Here is a 19,397-nt window from a genome sequence, read left to right as displayed (position 1 = left end):
TGCCAAATTTTACAAATTTGATACTTTTGCTTCTTCGGAGGCTATTTTTGGGAGAAAGGTTTTGCAAGCCGTGGTGCCTTCCGTTTAGGTAACCTGATTTGCTCCCTCCCTTCATCCGTGTCCTAAAGCTTTGGTATTGGTTCCCACAAGTAAGGATGACGCCGTGGACCGGACACACCAATGTTGGAGAAAACAGAATTTATGCTTACCTGATAAATTACTTTCTCCAACGGTGTGTCCGGTCCACGGCCCGCCCTGGTTTTTTAATCAGGTCTGATGAATTATTTTCTCTAACTACAGTCACCACGGTACCATATGGTTTCTCCTATATTTTTCCTCCTGTCCGTCGGTCGAATGACTGGGGTGGGCGGAGCCTAGGAGGGACTATATGGCCAGCTTTGCTGGGACTCTTTGCCATTTCCTGTTGGGGAAGAGATATTCCCACAAGTAAGGATGACGCCGTGGACCGGACACACCGTTGGAGAAAGTAATTTATCAGGTAAGCATAAATTCTGTTTTTTTTGCTAATAAAAATTAATTTGGAAAGTAGTTTAAAATGTTATGTTCCTCTAAATCATGAAAGCAATGGGTTCATATCCCTTTTTTAAATGCATTTAAAACATTTATTTTTCTAAAAAACACCTTGTACTCTTTCTGTATTTTAGCCCATGACCTTAGTGAATTAAAGACGTTGGTTCTTTTTTATGAAGCCAGTGCCACCCTGAACTTTTAGTAGTTCTGGAATATAAGACACAGAAAGATAAGAGTAACTATTTACTTATTATTTTACTCTAACAAACTCTTAATTATTCAGCTGATTTATACTTTTAAATGGCAGCTTGTTTTTAAAGAATATTACAAATTCATTAATGTAAAGTTACAAACAGTATGGGGACATTTTACTTTTTATCATCAGTAATATTTAAACAGAACTGAATTTACAAATTAACCAAATTCACTTGAATTTTTGTTTAATTTAAAATTTGTGCTCAATGAAATGAGATTTAGTATGTTAGGATTTCTTTAACTAAATTTGAACAATGTATAACTTTTTATTTTATTTTGTCATTTGCATTCAGTAATGTACAATAACTGAGATAAAAGCAGTATTAATGTAGCTTATTCTATTAGTTTATGTAGTTTACCATAACTTTTATTAAAGCAGTTTTTTCATTTTAAAGTCATTTTCATTTATTTATCTATGACTAACGTGAGTTATTTGAAACCACAACGTCTGATTTTTATTTTAAGTCATAAAGGTTCCAAATTAACATCTTAAAATCTTGTGTTATGTAAAATCTTTATTTTGTCTGCATACCTTTTTGGATATGGTAAGTTTGCACAGGTTATATCTCCTATCTATCTATCTATCTATCTATCTATCTATCTATCTATCTATCTATCATCTATCTATCTACTTGTGTGTTAACTGCAAAGTGTGTAACACCTATTGTATGCTGAGTGCTATTTTTTCTTCTATCCAGTTTGATCAGAACTAAAATTCTTACACAATTATAGAACAGTACCTCACTTATTGCACCATTTTATTGGCTTGAGTTATATAAAAGCACTGTGATCTTTTATTTTTTAATATGAAGTATTAAAATGGGTCAGTAGAGGGTTTTAAAGTCTTCTCCACAGTTACGTTTTGGCTTATAATATCCTGTGTTTGGGCTGACCATAGAGTTATATTGAGGGGTCTAGAGAAATGATAAATTCCTATGTAATAATACGAATAAAACTGAAAAGTAAAACCCTATTAATGAAGGATTTTTTTACATCATTCTCTTTCCCCATGTATTAATGCAATTTATTAATAAACAATTTTAAATATAAAAATTGTTCTACAGATTTGCCAGTATTTATTTTTGCATGCTTTTTATGCATACAAGCATTTTTAAGATTATAAGAGGAGGACAATTCAAGGTATCTTATGGTGAACAGTTAACATTAACTAAATGTTTTGTTTTTAATAAAAAAATGAAATTAATATCAAAGGGAACAAACATAAACAGGTGCCCTGACTTATGTATGTGTGTGTCATACCTGCTGCTTCCAACACATGCTTTGTTTGTTTGGTTTATAATGGAATTACATTTTGAAGGAAGGTATTTTTACAGACACCCAAACCCTGATTTCTCCAACATAGGTGTGTCCGGTCCACGGCGTCATCCTTACTTGTGGGATATTCTCTTCCCCAACAGGAAATGGCAAAGAGCCCAGCAAAGCTGGTCACATGATCCCTCCTAGGCTCCGCCTTCCCCAGTCATTCTCTTTGCCGTTGTACAGGCAACATCTCCACGGAGATGGCTTAGAGTTTTTTGGTGTTTAACTGTAGTTTCTCCAACATAGGTGTGTCCGGTCCACGGCGTCATCCTTACTTGTGGGATATTCTCTTCCCCAACAGGAAATGGCAAAGAGCCCAGCAAAGCTGGTCACATGATCCCTCCTAGGCTCCGCCTACCCCAGTCATTCTCTTTGCCGTTGTACAGGCAACATCTCCACGGAGATGGCTTAGAGTTTTTTAGTGTTTAACTGTAGTTTTTATTATTCAATCAAGAGTTTGTTATTTTAAAATAGTGCTGGTATGTACTATTTACTCAGAAACAGAAAAGAGATGAAGATTTCTGTTTGTATGAGGAAAATGATTTTAGCAACCGTCACTAAAATCCATGGCTGTTCCACACAGGACTGTTGAGAGCAATTAACTTCAGTTGGGGGAACAGTGAGCAGTCTCTTGCTGCTTGAGGTATGACACATTCTAACAAGACGATGTAATGCTGGAAGCTGTCATTTTCCCTATGGGATCCGGTAAGCCATGTTTATTACGATCGTAAATAAGGGCTTCACAAGGGCTTATTAAGACTGTAGACTTTTTCTGGGCTAAATCGATTCATTATTAACACATATTTAGCCTTGAGGAATCATTTTATTTGGGTATTTTGATATAATAATATCGGCAGGCACTGTTTTAGACACCTTATTCTTTAGGGGCTTTCCCAAAGCATAGGCAGAGCCTCATTTTCGCGCCGGTGTTGCGCACTTGTTTTTGAGAGGCATGGCATGCAGTCGCATGTGAGAGGAGCTCTGATACTTAGAAAAGACTTTCTGAAGGCGTCATTTGGTATCGTATTCCCCTTTGGGCTTGGTTGGGTCTCAGCAAAGCAGATACCAGGGACTGTAAAGGGGTTAAAGTTCAAAACGGCTCCGGTTCCGTTATTTTAAGAGTTAAAGCTTCCAAATTTGGTGTGCAATACTTTTAAGGCTTTAAGACACTGTGGTGAAAATTTGGTGAATTTTGAACAATTCCTTCATGTTTTTTCGCAATTGCAGTAATAAAGTGTGTTCAGTTTAAAATTTAAAGTGACAGTAACGGTTTTATTTTAAAACGTTTTTTGTCCTTTGTTATCAAGTTTATGCCTGTTTAACATGTCTGAACTACCAGATAGACTGTGTTCTGAATGTGGGGAAGCCAGAATTCCTATTCATTTAAATAAATGTGATTTATGTGACAATGACAATGATGCCCAAGATGATTCCTCAAGTGAGGGGAGTAAGCATGGTACTGCATCATTCCCTCCTTCGTCTACACGAGTCTTGCCCACTCAGGAGGCCCCTAGTACATCTAGCGCGCCAATACTCCTTACTATGCAACAATTAATGGCTGTAATGGATAATTCTGTCAAAAACATTTTAGCCAAAATGAACACTTATCAGCGTAAGCGCGACTGCTCTGTTTTAGATACCGAAGAGCATGACGACGCTGATAATAATGTTTCTGAAGGGCCCCTAACCCAGTCTGATGGGGCCAGGGAGGTTTTGTCTGAGGGAGAAATTACTGATTCAGGGAACATTTCTCAACAAGCTGAACCTGATGTGATTACATTTAAATTTAAGTTGGAACATCTCCGCATTCTGCTTAAGGAGGTATTATCCACTCTGGATGATTGTGACAAGTTGGTCATCCCAGAGAAACTATGTAAAATGGACAAGTTCCTAGAGGTGCCGGGGCTCCCAGAAGCTTTTCCTATACCCAAGCGGGTGGCGGACATTGTTAATAAAGAATGGGAAAGGCCCGGTATTCCTTTCGTCCCTCCCCCCATATTTAAAAAATTGTTTCCTATGGTCGACCCCAGAAAGGACTTATGGCAGACAGTCCCCAAGGTCGAGGGAGCGGTTTCCACTTTAAACAAACGCACCACTATACCCATAGAGGATAGTTGTGCTTTCAAAGATCCTATGGATAAAAAATTAGAAGGTTTGCTTAAAAAGATGTTTGTTCAGCAGGGTTACCTTCTACAACCAATTTCATGCGTTGTCCCTGTCGCTACAGCCGCATGTTTCTGGTTCGATGAGCTGATAAAGGCGGTCGATAGTGATTCTCCTCCTTATGAGGAGATTATGGACAGAATCAATGCTCTCAAATTGGCTAATTCTTTTACCCTAGACGCCACTTTGCAATTGGCTAGGTTAGCGGCTAAGAATTCTGGGTTTGCTATTGTGGCGCGCAGAGCGCTTTGGTTGAAATCTTGGTCGGCTGATGCGTCTTCCAAGAACAAGCTACTTAACATTCCTTTCAAGGGGAAAACGCTGTTTGGCCCTGACTTGAAAGAGATTATCTCTGATATCACTGGGGGTAAGGGCCACGCCCTTCCTCAGGATCGGCCTTTCAAGGCAAAAAATAAACCTAATTTTCGTCCCTTTCGTAGAAACGGACCAGCCCAAAGTGCTACGTCCTCTAAGCAAGAGGGTAATACTTCTCAAGCCAAGCCAGCTTGGAGACCAATGCAAGGCTGGAACAAGGGAAAGCAGGCCAAGAAACCTGCCACTGCTACCAAGACAGCATGAAATGTTGGCCCCCGATCCGGGACCGGATCTGGTGGGGGGCAGACTCTCTCTCTTCGCTCAGGCTTGGGCAAGAGATGTTCTGGATCCTTGGGCGCTAGAAATAGTCTCCCAAGGTTATCTTCTGGAATTCAAGGGGCTTCCCCCAAGGGGGAGGTTCCACAGGTCTCAGTTGTCTTCAGACCACATAAAAAGACAGGCATTCTTACATTGTGTAGAAGACCTGTTAAAAATGGGAGTGATTCATCCTGTTCCATTAAGAGAACAAGGGATGGGGTTCTACTCCAATCTGTTCATAGTTCCCAAAAAAGAGGGAACGTTCAGACCAATCTTAGATCTCAAGATCTTAAACAAGTTTCTCAAGGTTCCATCGTTCAAGATGGAAACCATTCGAACTATTCTTCCTTCCATCCAGGAAGGTCAATTCATGACCACGGTGGATTTAAAGGATGCGTATCTACATATTCCTATCCACAAGGAACATCATCGGTTCCTAAGGTTCGCATTCCTGGACAAGCATTACCAGTTCGTGGCGCTTCCTTTCGGATTAGCCACTGCTCCAAGGATTTTCACAAAGGTACTAGGGTCCCTTCTAGCTGTGCTAAGACCAAGGGGCATTGCTGTAGTACCTTACTTGGACGACATTCTGATTCAAGCGTCGTCCCTTCCTCAAGCAAAGGCCACACGGACATAGTCCTGGCCTTTCTCAGATCTCACGGATGGAAAGTGAACGTGGAAAAGAGTTCTCTATCTCCGTCAACAAGGGTTCCCTTCTTGGGAACAATAATAGACTCCTTAGAAATGAGGATATTTCTGACAGAGGCCAGAAAAACAAAGCTTCTAGACTCTTGTCGGATACTTCATTCCGTTCCTCTTCCTTCCATAGCTCAGTGCATGGAAGTGATCGGGTTGATGGTAGCGGCAATGGACATAGTTCCTTTTGCGCGCATTCATCTAAGACCATTACAACTGTGCATGCTCAGTCAGTGGAATGGGGATTATACAGACTTGTCTCCGAAGATACAAGTAAATCAGAGGACCAGAGACTCATTCCGTTGGTGGCTGTCCCTGGACAACCTGTCACAAGGGATGACATTCCGCAGACCAGAGTGGGTCATTGTCACGACCGACGCCAGTCTGATGGGCTGGGGCGCGGTCTGGGGATCCCTGAAAGCTCAGGGTCTTTGGTCTCGGGAAGAATCTCTTCTACCGATAAATATTCTGGAACTGAGAGCGATATTCAATGCTCTCAAGGCTTGGCCTCAGCTAGCGAGGGCCAAGTTCATACGGTTTCAATCAGACAACATGACAACTGTTGCGTACATCAACCATCAGGGGGGAACAAGGAGTTCCCTAGCGATGGAAGAAGTGACCAAAATCATTCTATGGGCGGAGTCTCACTCCTGCCACCTGTCCGCTATCCACATCCCAGGAGTGGAAAATTGGGAAGCGGATTTTCTGAGTCGTCAGACATTGCATCCGGGGGAGTGGGAACTCCATCCGGAAATCTTTGCCCAAGTCACTCAGCTGTGGGGCATTCCAGACATGGATCTGATGGCCTCTCGTCAGAACTTCAAAGTTCCTTGCTACGGGTCCAGATCCAGGGATCCCAAGGCGGCTCTAGTGGATGCACTAGTAGCACCTTGGACCTTCAAACTAGCTTATGTGTTCCCGCCGTTTCCTCTCATTCCCAGGCTGGTAGCCAGGATCAATCAGGAGAGGGCGTCGGTGATCTTGATAGCTCCTGCGTGGCCACGCAGGACTTGGTATGCAGATCTGGTGAATATGTCATCGGCTCCACCTTGGAAGCTACCTTTGAGACGAGACCTTCTTGTTCAGGGTCCGTTCGAACATCCGAACCTGGCTTCACTCCAGCTGACTGCTTGGAGATTGAACGCTTGATCTTATCGAAGCGAGGGTTCTCAGATTCTGTTATCGATACTCTTGTTCAGGCCAGAAAGCCTGTAACTAGAAAGATTTACCACAAAATTTGGAAAAAATATATCTGTTGGTGTGAATCTAAAGGATTCCCTTGGGACAAGGTTAAGATTCCTAAGATTCTATCCTTCCTTCAAGAAGGATTGGAAAAAGGATTATCTGCAAGTTCCCTGAAGGGACAGATTTCTGCCTTGTCTGTGTTACTTCACAAAAAACTGGCAGCTGTGCCAGATGTTCAAGCCTTTGTTCAGGCTCTGGTTAGAATTAAGCCTGTTTACAAACCTTTGACTCCTCCTTGGAGTCTCAATTTAGTTCTTTCAGTTCTTCAGGGGGTTCCGTTTGAACCCTTACATTCCGTTGATATTAAGTTATTATCTTGGAAAGTTTTGTTTTTAGTTGCAATTTCTTCTGCTAGAAGAGTTTCAGAATTATCTGCTCTGCAGTGTTCTCCTCCTTATCTGGTGTTCCATGCAGATAAGGTGGTTTTACGTACTAAACCTGGTTTTCTTCCAAAAGTTGTTTCTAACAAAAACATTAACCAGGAGATTATCGTACCTTCTCTGTGTCCGAAACCAGTTTCAAAGAAGGAACGTTTGTTGCACAATTTGGATGTTGTTCGCGCTCTAAAATTCTATTTAGATGCTACAAAGGATTTTAGACAAACATCTTCCTTGTTTGTTGTTTATTCCGGTAAAAGGAGAGGTCAAAAAGCAACTTCTACCTCTCTCTCTTTTTGGATTAAAAGCATCATCAGATTGGCTTACGAGACTGCCGGACGGCAGCCTCCCGAAAGAATCACAGCTCATTCCACTAGGGCTGTGGCTTCCACATGGGCCTTCAAGAACGAGGCTTCTGTTGATCAGATATGTAGGGCAGCGACTTGGTCTTCACTGCACACTTTTACCAAATTTTACAAGTTTGATACTTTTGCTTCTTCTGAGGCTATTTTTGGGAGAAAGGTTTTGCAAACCGTGGTGCCTTCCATTTAGGTGACCTGATTTGCTCCCTCCCTTCATCCGTGTCCTAAAGCTTTGGTATTGGTTCCCACAAGTAAGGATGACGCCGTGGACCGGACACACCTATGTTGGAGAAAACAGAATTTATGTTTACCTGATAAATTACTTTCTCCAACGGTGTGTCCGGTCCACGGCCCGCCCTGGTTTTTTTTTTAATCAGGTCTGATAATTTATTTTCTTTAACTACAGTCACCACGGTACCATATGGTTTCTCCTATGCAAATATTCCTCCTTAACGTCGGTCGAATGACTGGGGTAGGCGGAGCCTAGGAGGGATCATGTGACCAGCTTTGCTGGGCTCTTTGCCATTTCCTGTTGGGGAAGAGAATATCCCACAAGTAAGGATGACGCCGTGGACCGGACACACCGTTGGAGAAAGTAATTTATCAGGTAAACATAAATTCTGTTTTTTATTCTTCAATCAAGAGTTTGTTATTTTAAAATAGTGCTGGTATGTACTATTTACTCTGAAACAGAAAAGTGATGAAGATTTCTGTTTGTAAGAGGAAAATGATTTTAGCAACCGTTACTAAAATCGATGGCTGTTTCCACACAGGACTGTTGAGAGGAATTAACTTCAGTTGGGGGAAACAGTGAGCAGACTTTTGCTGCTTGAGGTATGACACATTTCTAACAAGACGATGTAATGCTGGAAGCTGTCATTTTCCCTATGGGATCCTGTAAGCCATTTTTATTACATAAGAATAAAGGGCTTCACAAGGGCTTTTAAGACTGGTAGACATTTTCTGGGCTAAAACGATTGATATATAAGCATTTTTAATACTTCATAGCTTTGAGGAATTATTTTATTCTTGGGAATTATGTAAAATAACCGGCAGGCACTGTATTGGACACCTTATTCTCTAGGGGCTTTCCCTAATCATATGTGGAGCCTCATTTTCGCGCCTCTATTGCGCACTTGTTTTTGGAAAGCATGACATGCAGATGCATGTGTGAGGAGCTCTGATACATAGAAAAGGCTTTCTGAAGGCGTCATTTGGTATCGTATTCCCCTTTGGGCTTGGTTGGGTCTCAGCAAAGCAGATACCAGGGACTGTATAGGGGTTAAATATAAAAACGGCTCCGGTTCCGTTATTTTAAGAGTTAAAGCTTTCAAATTTGGTGTGCAATACTTTTAAGGCTTTAAGACACTGTGGTGAAATTTTGGTGAATTTTGAACAATTCCTTCATACTTTTTCACATTTGCAGTAATAAAGTGTGTTCAGTTTAAAATTTAAAGTGACAGTAACGGTTTTATTTTAAAACGTTTTTTGTACTTTGTTATCAAGTTTATGCCTGTTTAACATGTCTGAACTACCAGATAGACTGTGTTCTGTATGTGGGGAAGCCAAGGTTCCTTCTCATTTAAATAGATGTGATTTATGTGACACAAAATTTAGAGAAAATGATGCCCAAGATGATTCCTCAAGTGAGGGGAGTAAGCATGGTACTGCATCATCCCCTCCTTCGTCTACGCCAGTCTTGCCCACACAGGAGGCCCCTAGTACATCTAGTGCGCCAATAATCCTTACTATGCAACAATTAACGGCTGTAATGGATAATTCTATCAAAAACATTTTAGCCAAAATGCCCACTTATCAGCGAAAGCGCGACTGCTCTGTTTTAGAAAATACGGAAGAGCATGAGGACGCTGATGATATTGGTTCTGAAGTGCCCCTACACCAGTCTGAGGGGGCCAGGGAGGTTTTGTCTGAGGGAGAAATTTCAGATTCAGGGAAGATTTCTCAACAAGCTGAACCTGATGTGATTACATTCAAATTTAAATTGGAACATCTCCGCGCTCTGCTTAAGGAGGTGTTATCTACTCTGGATGATTGTGAGAATTTGGTCATTCCAGAGAAATTATGTAAGATGGACAAGTTCCTAGAGGTCCCGGGGCCCCCCGAAGCTTTTCCTATACCCAAGCGGGTGGCGGATATTGTAAACAAAGAATGGGAAAGGCCCGGCATACCTTTCGTCCCTCCCCCTATATTCAAGAAATTGTTTCCTATGGTCGACCCCAGAAAGGACTTATGGCAGACAGTCCCCAAGGTCGAGGGGGCGGTTTCTACTCTAAACAAACGCACCACTATACCCATAGAAGATAGTTGTGCTTTCAAAGATCCTATGGATAAAAAATTAGAGGGTTTGCTTAAAAAGATGTTTGTTCAGCAAGGTTACCTTCTACAACCAATTTCATGCATTGTTCCTGTCACTACAGCAGCGTGTTTCTGGTTCGATGAACTAGAAAAGGCGCTCAATAAAGATTCTTCTTATGAGGAGATTTTGGACAGAATTCATGCTCTCAAATTGGCTAACTCTTTCACCTTAGACGCCACTTTGCAATTGGCTAGATTAGCGGTGAAAAATTCTGGGTTTGCTATTGTGGCGCGCAGAGCGCTTTGGCTAAAATCTTGGTCAGCGGATGCGTCTTCCAAGAATAAATTGCTTAACATTCCTTTCAAGGGGAAAACACTGTTTGGCCCTGACTTGAAAGAGATTATTTCTGATATCACTGGGGGTAAGGGCCACGCCCTTCCTCAGGATAGGTCTTTCAAGGCTAAAAATAAACCAAATTTTCGTCCCTTTCGCAGAAATGGACCAGCCACAAGTGCTACATCCTCTAAGCAAGAGGGTAATACTTCTCAAGCCAAGCCTGCCTGGAGGCCAATGCAAGGCTGGAACAAAGGTAAGCAGGCCAAGAAACCTGCCACTGCCACCAAGACAGCATGAGATGTTGGCCCCCGATCCGGGACCGGATCTGGTGGGGGGCAGACTCTCTCTCTTCGCTCAGGCTTGGGCAAGAGATGTTCTGGATCCTTGGGCGCTGGAAATAGTCTCCCAAGGTTATCTTCTGGAATTCAAGGGGCTTCCCCCAAGGGGGAGGTTCCACAGGTCTCAATTGTCTTCAGACCACATAAAAAAACAGGCATTCTTACATTGTGTAGAAGACCTGTTAAAAATGGGAGTGATTCATCCTGTTCCATTAGGAGAACAAGGGATGGGGTTCTACTCCAATCTGTTCATAGTTCCCAAAAAAGAGGGAACATTCAGACCAATCTTAGATCTCAAGATCCTAAACAAGTTTCTCAAGGTTCCATCGTTCAAAATGGAAACCATTCGAACAATTCTTCCTTCCATCCAGGAAGGTCAATTCATGACCACGGTGGATTTAAAGGATGCATATCTGCATATTCCTATCCACAAGGAACATCATCGGTTCCTAAGGTTCGCCTTTCTGGACAAGCATTACCAGTTTGTGGCACTTCCGTTCGGATTAGCCACTGCTCCAAGAATTTTCACAAAGGTACTGGGGTCCCTTCTAGCGGTGCTAAGACCAAGGGGCATTGCAGTAGTACCTTACTTGGACGACATTCTGATTCAAGCGTCGTCCCTTCCACAAGCAAAGGCTCACACGGACATCGTCCTGGCCTTTCTCAGATCTCACGGGTGGAAAGTGAACGTAGAAAAAAGTTCTCTATCTCCGTCAACAAAAGTTCCCTTCTTGGGAACAATAATAGACTCCTTAGAAATGAGGATTTTTCTGACAGAGGCCAGAAAATCAAAACTTCTAAACTCTTGTCAAGTACTTCATTCTGTTCCTCTTCCTTCCATAGCGCAGTGCATGGAAGTGATAGGTTTGATGGTCGCGGCAATGGACATAGTTCCTTTTGCGCGAATTCATCTGAGACCATTACAACTGTGCATGCTCAGTCAGTGGAATGGGGATTATACAGACTTGTCTCCGACGATACAAGTAGATCAGAGGACCAGAGATTCACTCCGTTGGTGGCTGTCCCTGGACAACCTGTCACAGGGGATGAGCTTCCGCAGACCAGAGTGGGTCATTGTCACGACCGCCGCCAGTCTGGTGGGCTGGGGCACGGTCTGGGGACTCCTGAAAGCTCAGGGTCTTTGGTCTCGGGAAGAATCTCTTCTCCCGATAAATATTCTGGAACTAAGAGCGATATTCAATGCTCTCAAGGCTTGGCCGCAGCTAGCAAAGGCCAAATTCATACGGTTTCAATCGGACAACATGACAACTGTTGCGTACATCAACCATCAGGGGGGAACAAGGAGTTCCCTGGCGATGGAAGAAGTGACCAAAATCATTCAATGGGAGGAGTCTCACTCCTGCCACTTGTCTGCAATCCACATTCCAGGAGTGGAAAATTGGGAAGCGGATTTTCTGAGTCGTCAGTCATTTCATCCGGGGGAGTGGGAACTCCATCCGGAAATCTTTGCCCAAATTACTCAGTTGTGGGGCATTCCAGACATGGATCTGATGGCCTCTCGTCAGAACTTCAAGGTTCCTTGCTACGGGTCCAGATCCAGGGATCCCAAGGCGACTCTAGTAGATGCACTAGTAGCACCTTGGACCTTCAAACTAGCGTATGTATTCCCACCGTTTCCTCTCATCCCCAGGCTGGTAGCCAGGATCTATCAGGAGAGGGCATCGGTGATCTTGATAGCTCCTGCGTGGCCACGCAGGACTTGGTATGCAGACCTGGTGAATATGTCATCGGCTCCACCATGGAAGCTACCTTTGAGACGGGACCTTCTTGTTCAAGGTCCGTTCGAACATCCGAATCTGGTCTCACTCCAACTGACTGCTTGGAGATTGAACGCTTGATTTTATCAAAGCGAGGGTTCTCAGATTCTGTCATTGATACTCTTGTTCAGGCCAGAAAGCCTGTAACTAGAAAAATCTACCATAAAATATGGAAAAGATATATCTGTTGGTGTGAATCTAAAGGATTTCCTTGGGACAAGATAAAAATTCCTAAGATTCTATCCTTTCTTCAAGAAGGTTTGGAGAAAGGATTATCTGCAAGTTCTTTGAAGGGACAGATTTCTGCTTTATCTGTTTTACTTCACAAAAGACTGGCAGCTGTGCCAGATGTTCAAGCATTTGTTCAGGCTCTGGTTAGGATCAAGCCTGTTTACAGACCTTTGACTCCTCCCTGGAGTCTAAATCTAGTTCTTTCAGTTCTTCAAGGGGTTCCGTTTGAACCCTTACATTCCGTAGATATTAAGTTATTATCTTGGAAAGTTTTGTTTTTGGTTGCAATTTCTTCTGCTAGAAGAGTTTCAGAGTTATCTGCTCTGCAGTGTTCTCCGCCCTATCTGGTGTTCCATGCAGATAAGGTGGTTTTGCGTACTAAGCCTGGTTTTCTTCCGAAAGTTGTTTCCAACAAAAATATTAACCAGGAGATAGTTGTACCTTCTTTGTGTCCGAATCCAGTTTCAAAGAAGGAACGTTTGTTACACAATTTGGACGTAGTCCGTGCTCTAAAATACTATTTAGAGGCTACTAAAGATTTCAGACAAACATCTTCCTTGTTTGTTGTTTATTCTGGTAAAAGGAGAGGTCAAAAAGCGACTTCTACCTCTCTTTCCTTTTGGCTTAAAAGCATTATCCGATTGGCTTATGAGACTGCTGGACGGCAGCCTCCTGAAAGAATCACAGCTCACTCCACTAGGGCTGTGGCTTCCACATGGGCCTTCAAGAACGAGGCTTCTGTTGACCAGATATGTAAGGCAGCGACTTGGTCTTCACTGCACACTTTTGCCAAATTTTACAAATTTGATACTTTTGCTTCTTCGGAGGCTATTTTTGGGAGAAAGGTTTTGCAAGCCGTGGTGCCTTCCAATTAGGTGACCTGATTTGCTCCCTCCCTTCATCCGTGTCCTAAAGCTTTGGTATTGGTTCCCACAAGTAAGGATGACGCCGTGGACCGGACACACCAATGTTGGAGAAAACAGAATTTATGCTTACCTGATAAATTACTTTCTCCAACGGTGTGTCCGGTCCACGGCCCGCCCTGGTTTTTTTAATCAGGTCTGATGAATTATTTTCTCTAACTACAGTCACCACGGTATCATATGGTTTCTCCTATATATATTTCCTCCTGTCCGTCGGTCGAATGACTGGGGTGGGCGGAGCCTAGGAGGGATCATGTGACCAGCTTTGCTGGGACTCTTTGCCATTTCCTGTTGGGGAAGAGAATATCCCACAAGTAAGGATGACGCCGTGGACCGGACACACCGTTGGAGAAAGTAATTTATCAGGTAAGCATAAATTCTGTTATTTTGTCTTTCATGATAGAGCTAACAGTTAACAAGAATACTTAGACATTTGCAAGAGCACTAGTTGGCAGCAGTGTTTGCTGACATGTAGTGCTCCAGACACATGCATGTTACCTACCTAGCTAAGGCTCTCCAAAACAAAATACAAACCAATCTGATAATAGAAGTAAATTGTAAACAATTAAAATTGTATGTTCTGTCTGAATCACAAAAGAAACATTTTGTGTTTCATGTCCCTTTTTTAAACTTTTTTTTTTATGCTTACATGCAGTCTATTATTAACAAAATTGGAGGTAGTATGATTTCCTCCAAGATAGGAGGAAGAAGCTGTAACATCCTAAATGATGATCAACTCTTCTAGAAGTTCAGGTTTGTTTTCCAAGAAGGATGCCAAAACGAAGCTAAATACTTCCCGCTTTTTTAGCCATTGCTGCTGACTCTTTCTCTAAGAGTCAGTAAAAATGGCTTTCATATCTCTCATATTCGTGTTTTTCATGCATATTGGGCACTGGGACACTGAACCCAATTTTTTTCTTTTGTGATTCAGATAGAGCATAAAATTTTAAGCAACTTTCTAATTTACTCCTATTATCAAATGTTCTTCATTCTCTTGGTATCTTTATTTGAAATGCAAGAATGTAAGTTTAGATGCCGGCCCATTTTTGGTGAACAACCTGGGTTGTTCTTGCTGATTGGTGGATAAATTCATCCACCAATAAAAAAAGTGCCATCCAGAGTTCTAAACCAAAATAAAAGCTAAGGTGCCTTCTTTTTCAAATAAAGATAGCAAGAGAACGAAGACAAATTGATTATAGGAGTAAATTAGAAAGTTGCTTAAAATTGCATGCTCTTTCTGAATCACGAAAGAAAAAATTTGGGTTCAGTGTCCCTTTAATTGAACCTTCTGCTCAGAGATTTTCTTGAGATTAAAAGGATATTAAATCCAAAAATGTTCTTTTGTGATTTATACAGAGCATACTATTTTTAAAAATGTTTCCAATTTACTTCTATTATCAAATTTGCTTAATTCCCATGATAAATGTTGAAGAAATACCTAGATAAGCATCTGCAGCACTACATGGCAGGAAATTGTGCTACCATTTAGTGCTCTTGCAAATGAACAACATTCCTGGCTCCTAAGCATACATCCCTGCTTTTTAACAAAAGATACCAAGAGAATGAATAAAAATGTATAATAGAAGTAAATTATAAAGTTAAATTATAAAGCTTTATCTGAATCATGGTAGAAACATTTTGGGTTTCCTATGCCTTTAAGTGAAAATAATAGATTTTAGGGCACTTCCTGTGGAACTAATTGGTTTTGAGTTTGAAAGTATATTGTGACAGAACTACCACCAAAAACTGTGCTTCCTAATCCCAGAACAACAATCAGGAACTCGGCATACCAGGAACAGCATAAACTGCTTTAGAGGAAAGTGATTATAGCGGACCAATGTTGGAGTAAAACAAGAACATGATAAAATCTGATAAGGAGCATAATCCCATTAACCAACAATATCCTACCCAGATAGCCTGGCGCCACAACCTGGTCACCATAGCCAGAAATAAACACGTATCAAAATGTCACTGTTTTTTGGGGTGATCTCAAGGGAACGGCGGCCATCCCAGGGTACAGTTGTATAGCTCAGGGTCCCCATATAAACAAGAGTGCTCTTATCCATGGTTAGGGGTCAAGCGACAGTGAGGTGAAGTACCCGGGTATAGTCCATAATGTAACCAATTGTGAGTTCCATAGCCGCTGGGTATTAAACCATCGGTCGGATGATACTTGAACAATCAGAGTTTCTAAGTAAGCTTGCTCACAGTAACCACCCCAGCTAGGGTTGCCACGACTGCCGTGTTTTCCTGGACACATATCAGTTACACGTGCTGCAGGGTGTGGAGGGAAGAACATGTATTGGGCTGTTCATCAGCACTATTCATGTGATGATCAGCGGCACAATACATGATCCACCCTGCTTACCCTGCAGCATGCAAAACTCATAAGTGTCCAAGAAAACATGCCTAAGGTGGCAACCCAAACACCAGCCCATGTCCCACCAAGGGTCCAACATATCCACAAAATAGCGCTCTAATAGAGCAGATGGCCTCCATAGCGACAGTGTTTAAGGGTAGTGGGCCATCCTGCAGTTCTCAGCTGCCGCACAATTCCATGGAATAGCGGTTAAGAACTGGTCAGAACCAAGGACAGGAGGGAAAGGTAACTTGAATAATCCGGGCAAACCAGTGTAATATCTCTTAGAAAATTTTGGGAAATCAACCAAAAGTAATCCAATGCCAATTTCTGCAGTCCTATTCCCGTGACATATAGGTGTTCCCAATTGAATATTTACATTCTGTCATTCTTGTGCTAGATCTTGATAAATTCATAACTACTGTAATCAAAATTTCCCTCTTGGATTTCTTTTCATGCAGTTCGTTTTAATTTTTTCAGGTTTGCAATGGAACAGTTTTTTTTTTTTTTACAGTTTGTGGCATTTCCTTTCCTAATGATTTTTCAACAAGGTAGAGGCTGTTCAGTTTAATATAAGGACATATTCATATAATATTTTGGCAAAAGCTTTTGATGGAAGCAGCATCTCACTGCTCATTAGTTAACAGTAGTAAGAGTTGGTGAACCTACTAGAGAGAGAGGAAAAATAACCTACACCTTCAAAGATTCACGGGCATGTAGATTATGAGTTTCTGATCATAGCTTATATAGGCCTTTGCCTAAGTTGTATTATTTATCATTTTATTGTTGCCTTGTCTACAATGAAACACCTCTCCAAGCTGGATTTGGTATTTTCCTCTTTTTATTTGTTTTTCCATCTTGAAATTCCTAAAAATGGAAATTTGTAGAATTCCTATTGTTTCTTCCAAAATGAATAAATAACATAATAATCATTCCTCCAAATGCTCTTCACCCAGGGCCAGGGTGATTACTTGGAAGCCCCTAAAGAGTATAGCAAAAATACTTATTATTTTTTGTGGGTATTTTTTATTTCCAGAATAGTGCAGAAGACTTTTCTCCAGTCCCTTTATGCTTTTAAAACCTCAGCAAAACGTCATCACCTCCTTTAATTTGAAAGATCAGTTTACTAGAGTTATGCCTTTGTGTTGGGTACATAAAGTTAAGCTTCAGTAGAACAATTTTGCAAGAGTCACTTGTTCCTCCTTGGATACCTTAAGCTAGATTTATCATTTAAATGGGTTTCTGTTCTGATAAGGAACTTTTGAAAGAAAGGCCTTAAAGACAACCCTGGCCAATTCCAAGGTGTTGTTTTGTTCTACCCATGCTTTTATATTTGTAGTTTTGTCTCAAAACTTAAGTATGTACACTTGCATGCCTATTTTGTGCATGTTTTTGTGATTAGTACTTTTTCTGCTTTCTGGTCATCTATCTCAACCTTTCTATATATCTTTTATTTTTATTTGATATAATAAAAATGTCTTTGTATAGTATTTCTGATACATTTTGAATCCGTAACCTATTTTTGACAGATTTTAATTACATTATAATGTTCACCATTTTTTATTACCTGATTTTGTCTTTCTCTTATAAGTGCTAAAATGTATTGGACTCTACACTTGTCTTCACTTTGAGTATGTACAAAGTCCATATTTTCTGTGATGTATTCAAAATCATCTGGATTTAGATAATAAATTGCTTAATCCAGAGGAATTCTAAATCTTATAAATCCTTGTTTTGACATTTTTTTTTCCAACCAACCAGGAACAGTCTCACAACAGCTGACAGCAAAGCTTTCATTGGGAGTTTGGGAAATGTTTTACTTGGCTTGGCTTGCAGCAGTAACAGCAACTAACTTTTGAAAACTTTAGATTACTCACTATTTCTTTTTTATAATCCATAAACCCACATTCTTTAAAATTAGCATGATAGAAAATATGGGCAATATTTGGTGAATTTAATTGTTGATTATCAAGTTTAAAAAACAAAAACCAACTTAAAAAAAAGTGTAAATAAATAGTTTTTTTTCAGGTGCAAAAATGCTTTGTTATAAAATTATACATTTTATTGTAAGGTCTGCAACACAAATACTTTCATACAAAACTGTTTAAAATTCTGAACTGAGCATTGTTTTTATTTCAATAATACCGTATTTTCTCTGTCAGATCGTTCTCTTAAAGCTAGTGTCCCTTGGTACAGTAATTGGAAAGGCACAATGACGGAGCTCACCAAGTCCAGGTTTTATTCAGGTATTATTGTGTGTAGGGCTGAAAAGATTAATTGCCCCCTAACTTTTAATCCTTGTCGATGTCCCTAGTTCTCTTTTCCATTCCATTGTGTCTATCAACCCTTAATCTAGATGTGAACTTTCCTATTTATATTTGTCAATGTCTGACGGATGCTGGTGATGGGTATCTCTTGGTTTCATTTATGTAGATTGAATAATATTTGGTTTCCTATGAATTTTTTTCTTTTATTTCAATCTTTTAACTGGAGTATATATTGTTGAACGGGAAAAAAAAAAAGGCAAAAGCCCTATCGTCGTTGCAACTTTTTAACTGATCTAGTTAAATATTTAGCTTCTTTACTCCTTACTGTTTTAAATTAGAAGTATCGTAAATTATGTAAATTAAATTCTTCTGTTCGTAATGTCACTTTGCTATTTTTCATGATTGCAAGACATTTTGCTACTGTCAACTTATAAGAGATTTGAGAAATAGATTTCTATTTAAGTTGATCATCAGTTAATGTACGTTTAAGTTGATAAAACTGTGTCTCTGCTCCATTTTTAGTTTTATTTATTTAAAACCTAAAATTTGGTTTTAATTATTCTCTTAATATCAAAGTCAGTAATCACTTAAGACATGTAAAACATAATGAATTATGGGTTTTCTTGGAGTGACAAGGAACACATTTAAGTGATAAGCAATTCTTCCAAATAGCTACTGTCCACTGATTTTAAATATATTGCTACCAGATAGGGCTGGGTGATACAAGCAAAAATGAAAATCGTGATTTTGGACCCACAAAATTGCAATTTTAATCGTGATTTTCTTATAAATTACTATAACACCTTAGTTTTTCAATAAAAATGTATTTAACACTACAGAATCTTAATGTATATGTTTCTCAATGTCCAATACACTTTGGGAGCATAAAAACACAAACCACAAAATAGTTAAAATAAAATTACCTCCCTGTGCTCTGGTTACATAGTAGACACTAGCTAGTTCTTAGGTCTTCTGACACAACATTGTCATGTTTTCTTGGGCAGTCAGTCTAGCTGTGGTACGATTAACATATGAAGCAGTGTAAGCATGTAGAAACCTGAAAAGTGCTGACTTTATAAGTGCAGTAAAGGTAGTACAATGCACACACTGCTGTATTTGTTATTCATGCTATGCGTCACATAAGTTAATAAAAAAAAAAAGGCACTTTAAAGTTTTTGTACACTACTCATTTCATTGCTCACAACTTTGAGCGCATGTCCCACCGCTTGACCACCGCCACACCACTCCCAGATGAAGGCCTGTTGC

The 19,397-nt window shown here is 40.5% G+C and overlaps 1 protein-coding gene across 2 annotated transcripts in view; it reads left to right on the top strand.

The window, feature by feature from the left end:
* TRAPPC8 (trafficking protein particle complex subunit 8) overlaps positions 1–19,397 on the top strand; it is a 563,274-nt gene that overhangs the window by 32,386 nt on the left and 511,491 nt on the right. Inside the window, exon 3 of one of the 2 annotated variants that reach the window (XM_053715000.1) lies at positions 18,027–18,110. The exons of the other annotated variant lie outside the window; for it this stretch is intronic. Within the exon in view, the coding sequence (XP_053570975.1) occupies positions 18,027–18,110 (84 nt within the window). The remainder of the gene's footprint in view (positions 1–18,026; positions 18,111–19,397) is intronic. 2 annotated transcript variants of the gene reach the window in all.

This window comes from Bombina bombina, chromosome 5 (assembly GCF_027579735.1).
Source record: "Bombina bombina isolate aBomBom1 chromosome 5, aBomBom1.pri, whole genome shotgun sequence".
In the NCBI taxonomy this organism is placed as follows: domain Eukaryota; kingdom Metazoa; phylum Chordata; class Amphibia; order Anura; family Bombinatoridae; genus Bombina; species Bombina bombina.
Note: the sequence above shows the minus strand (reverse complement) of the source record. Positions and strands in the feature narration are given on the sequence as shown.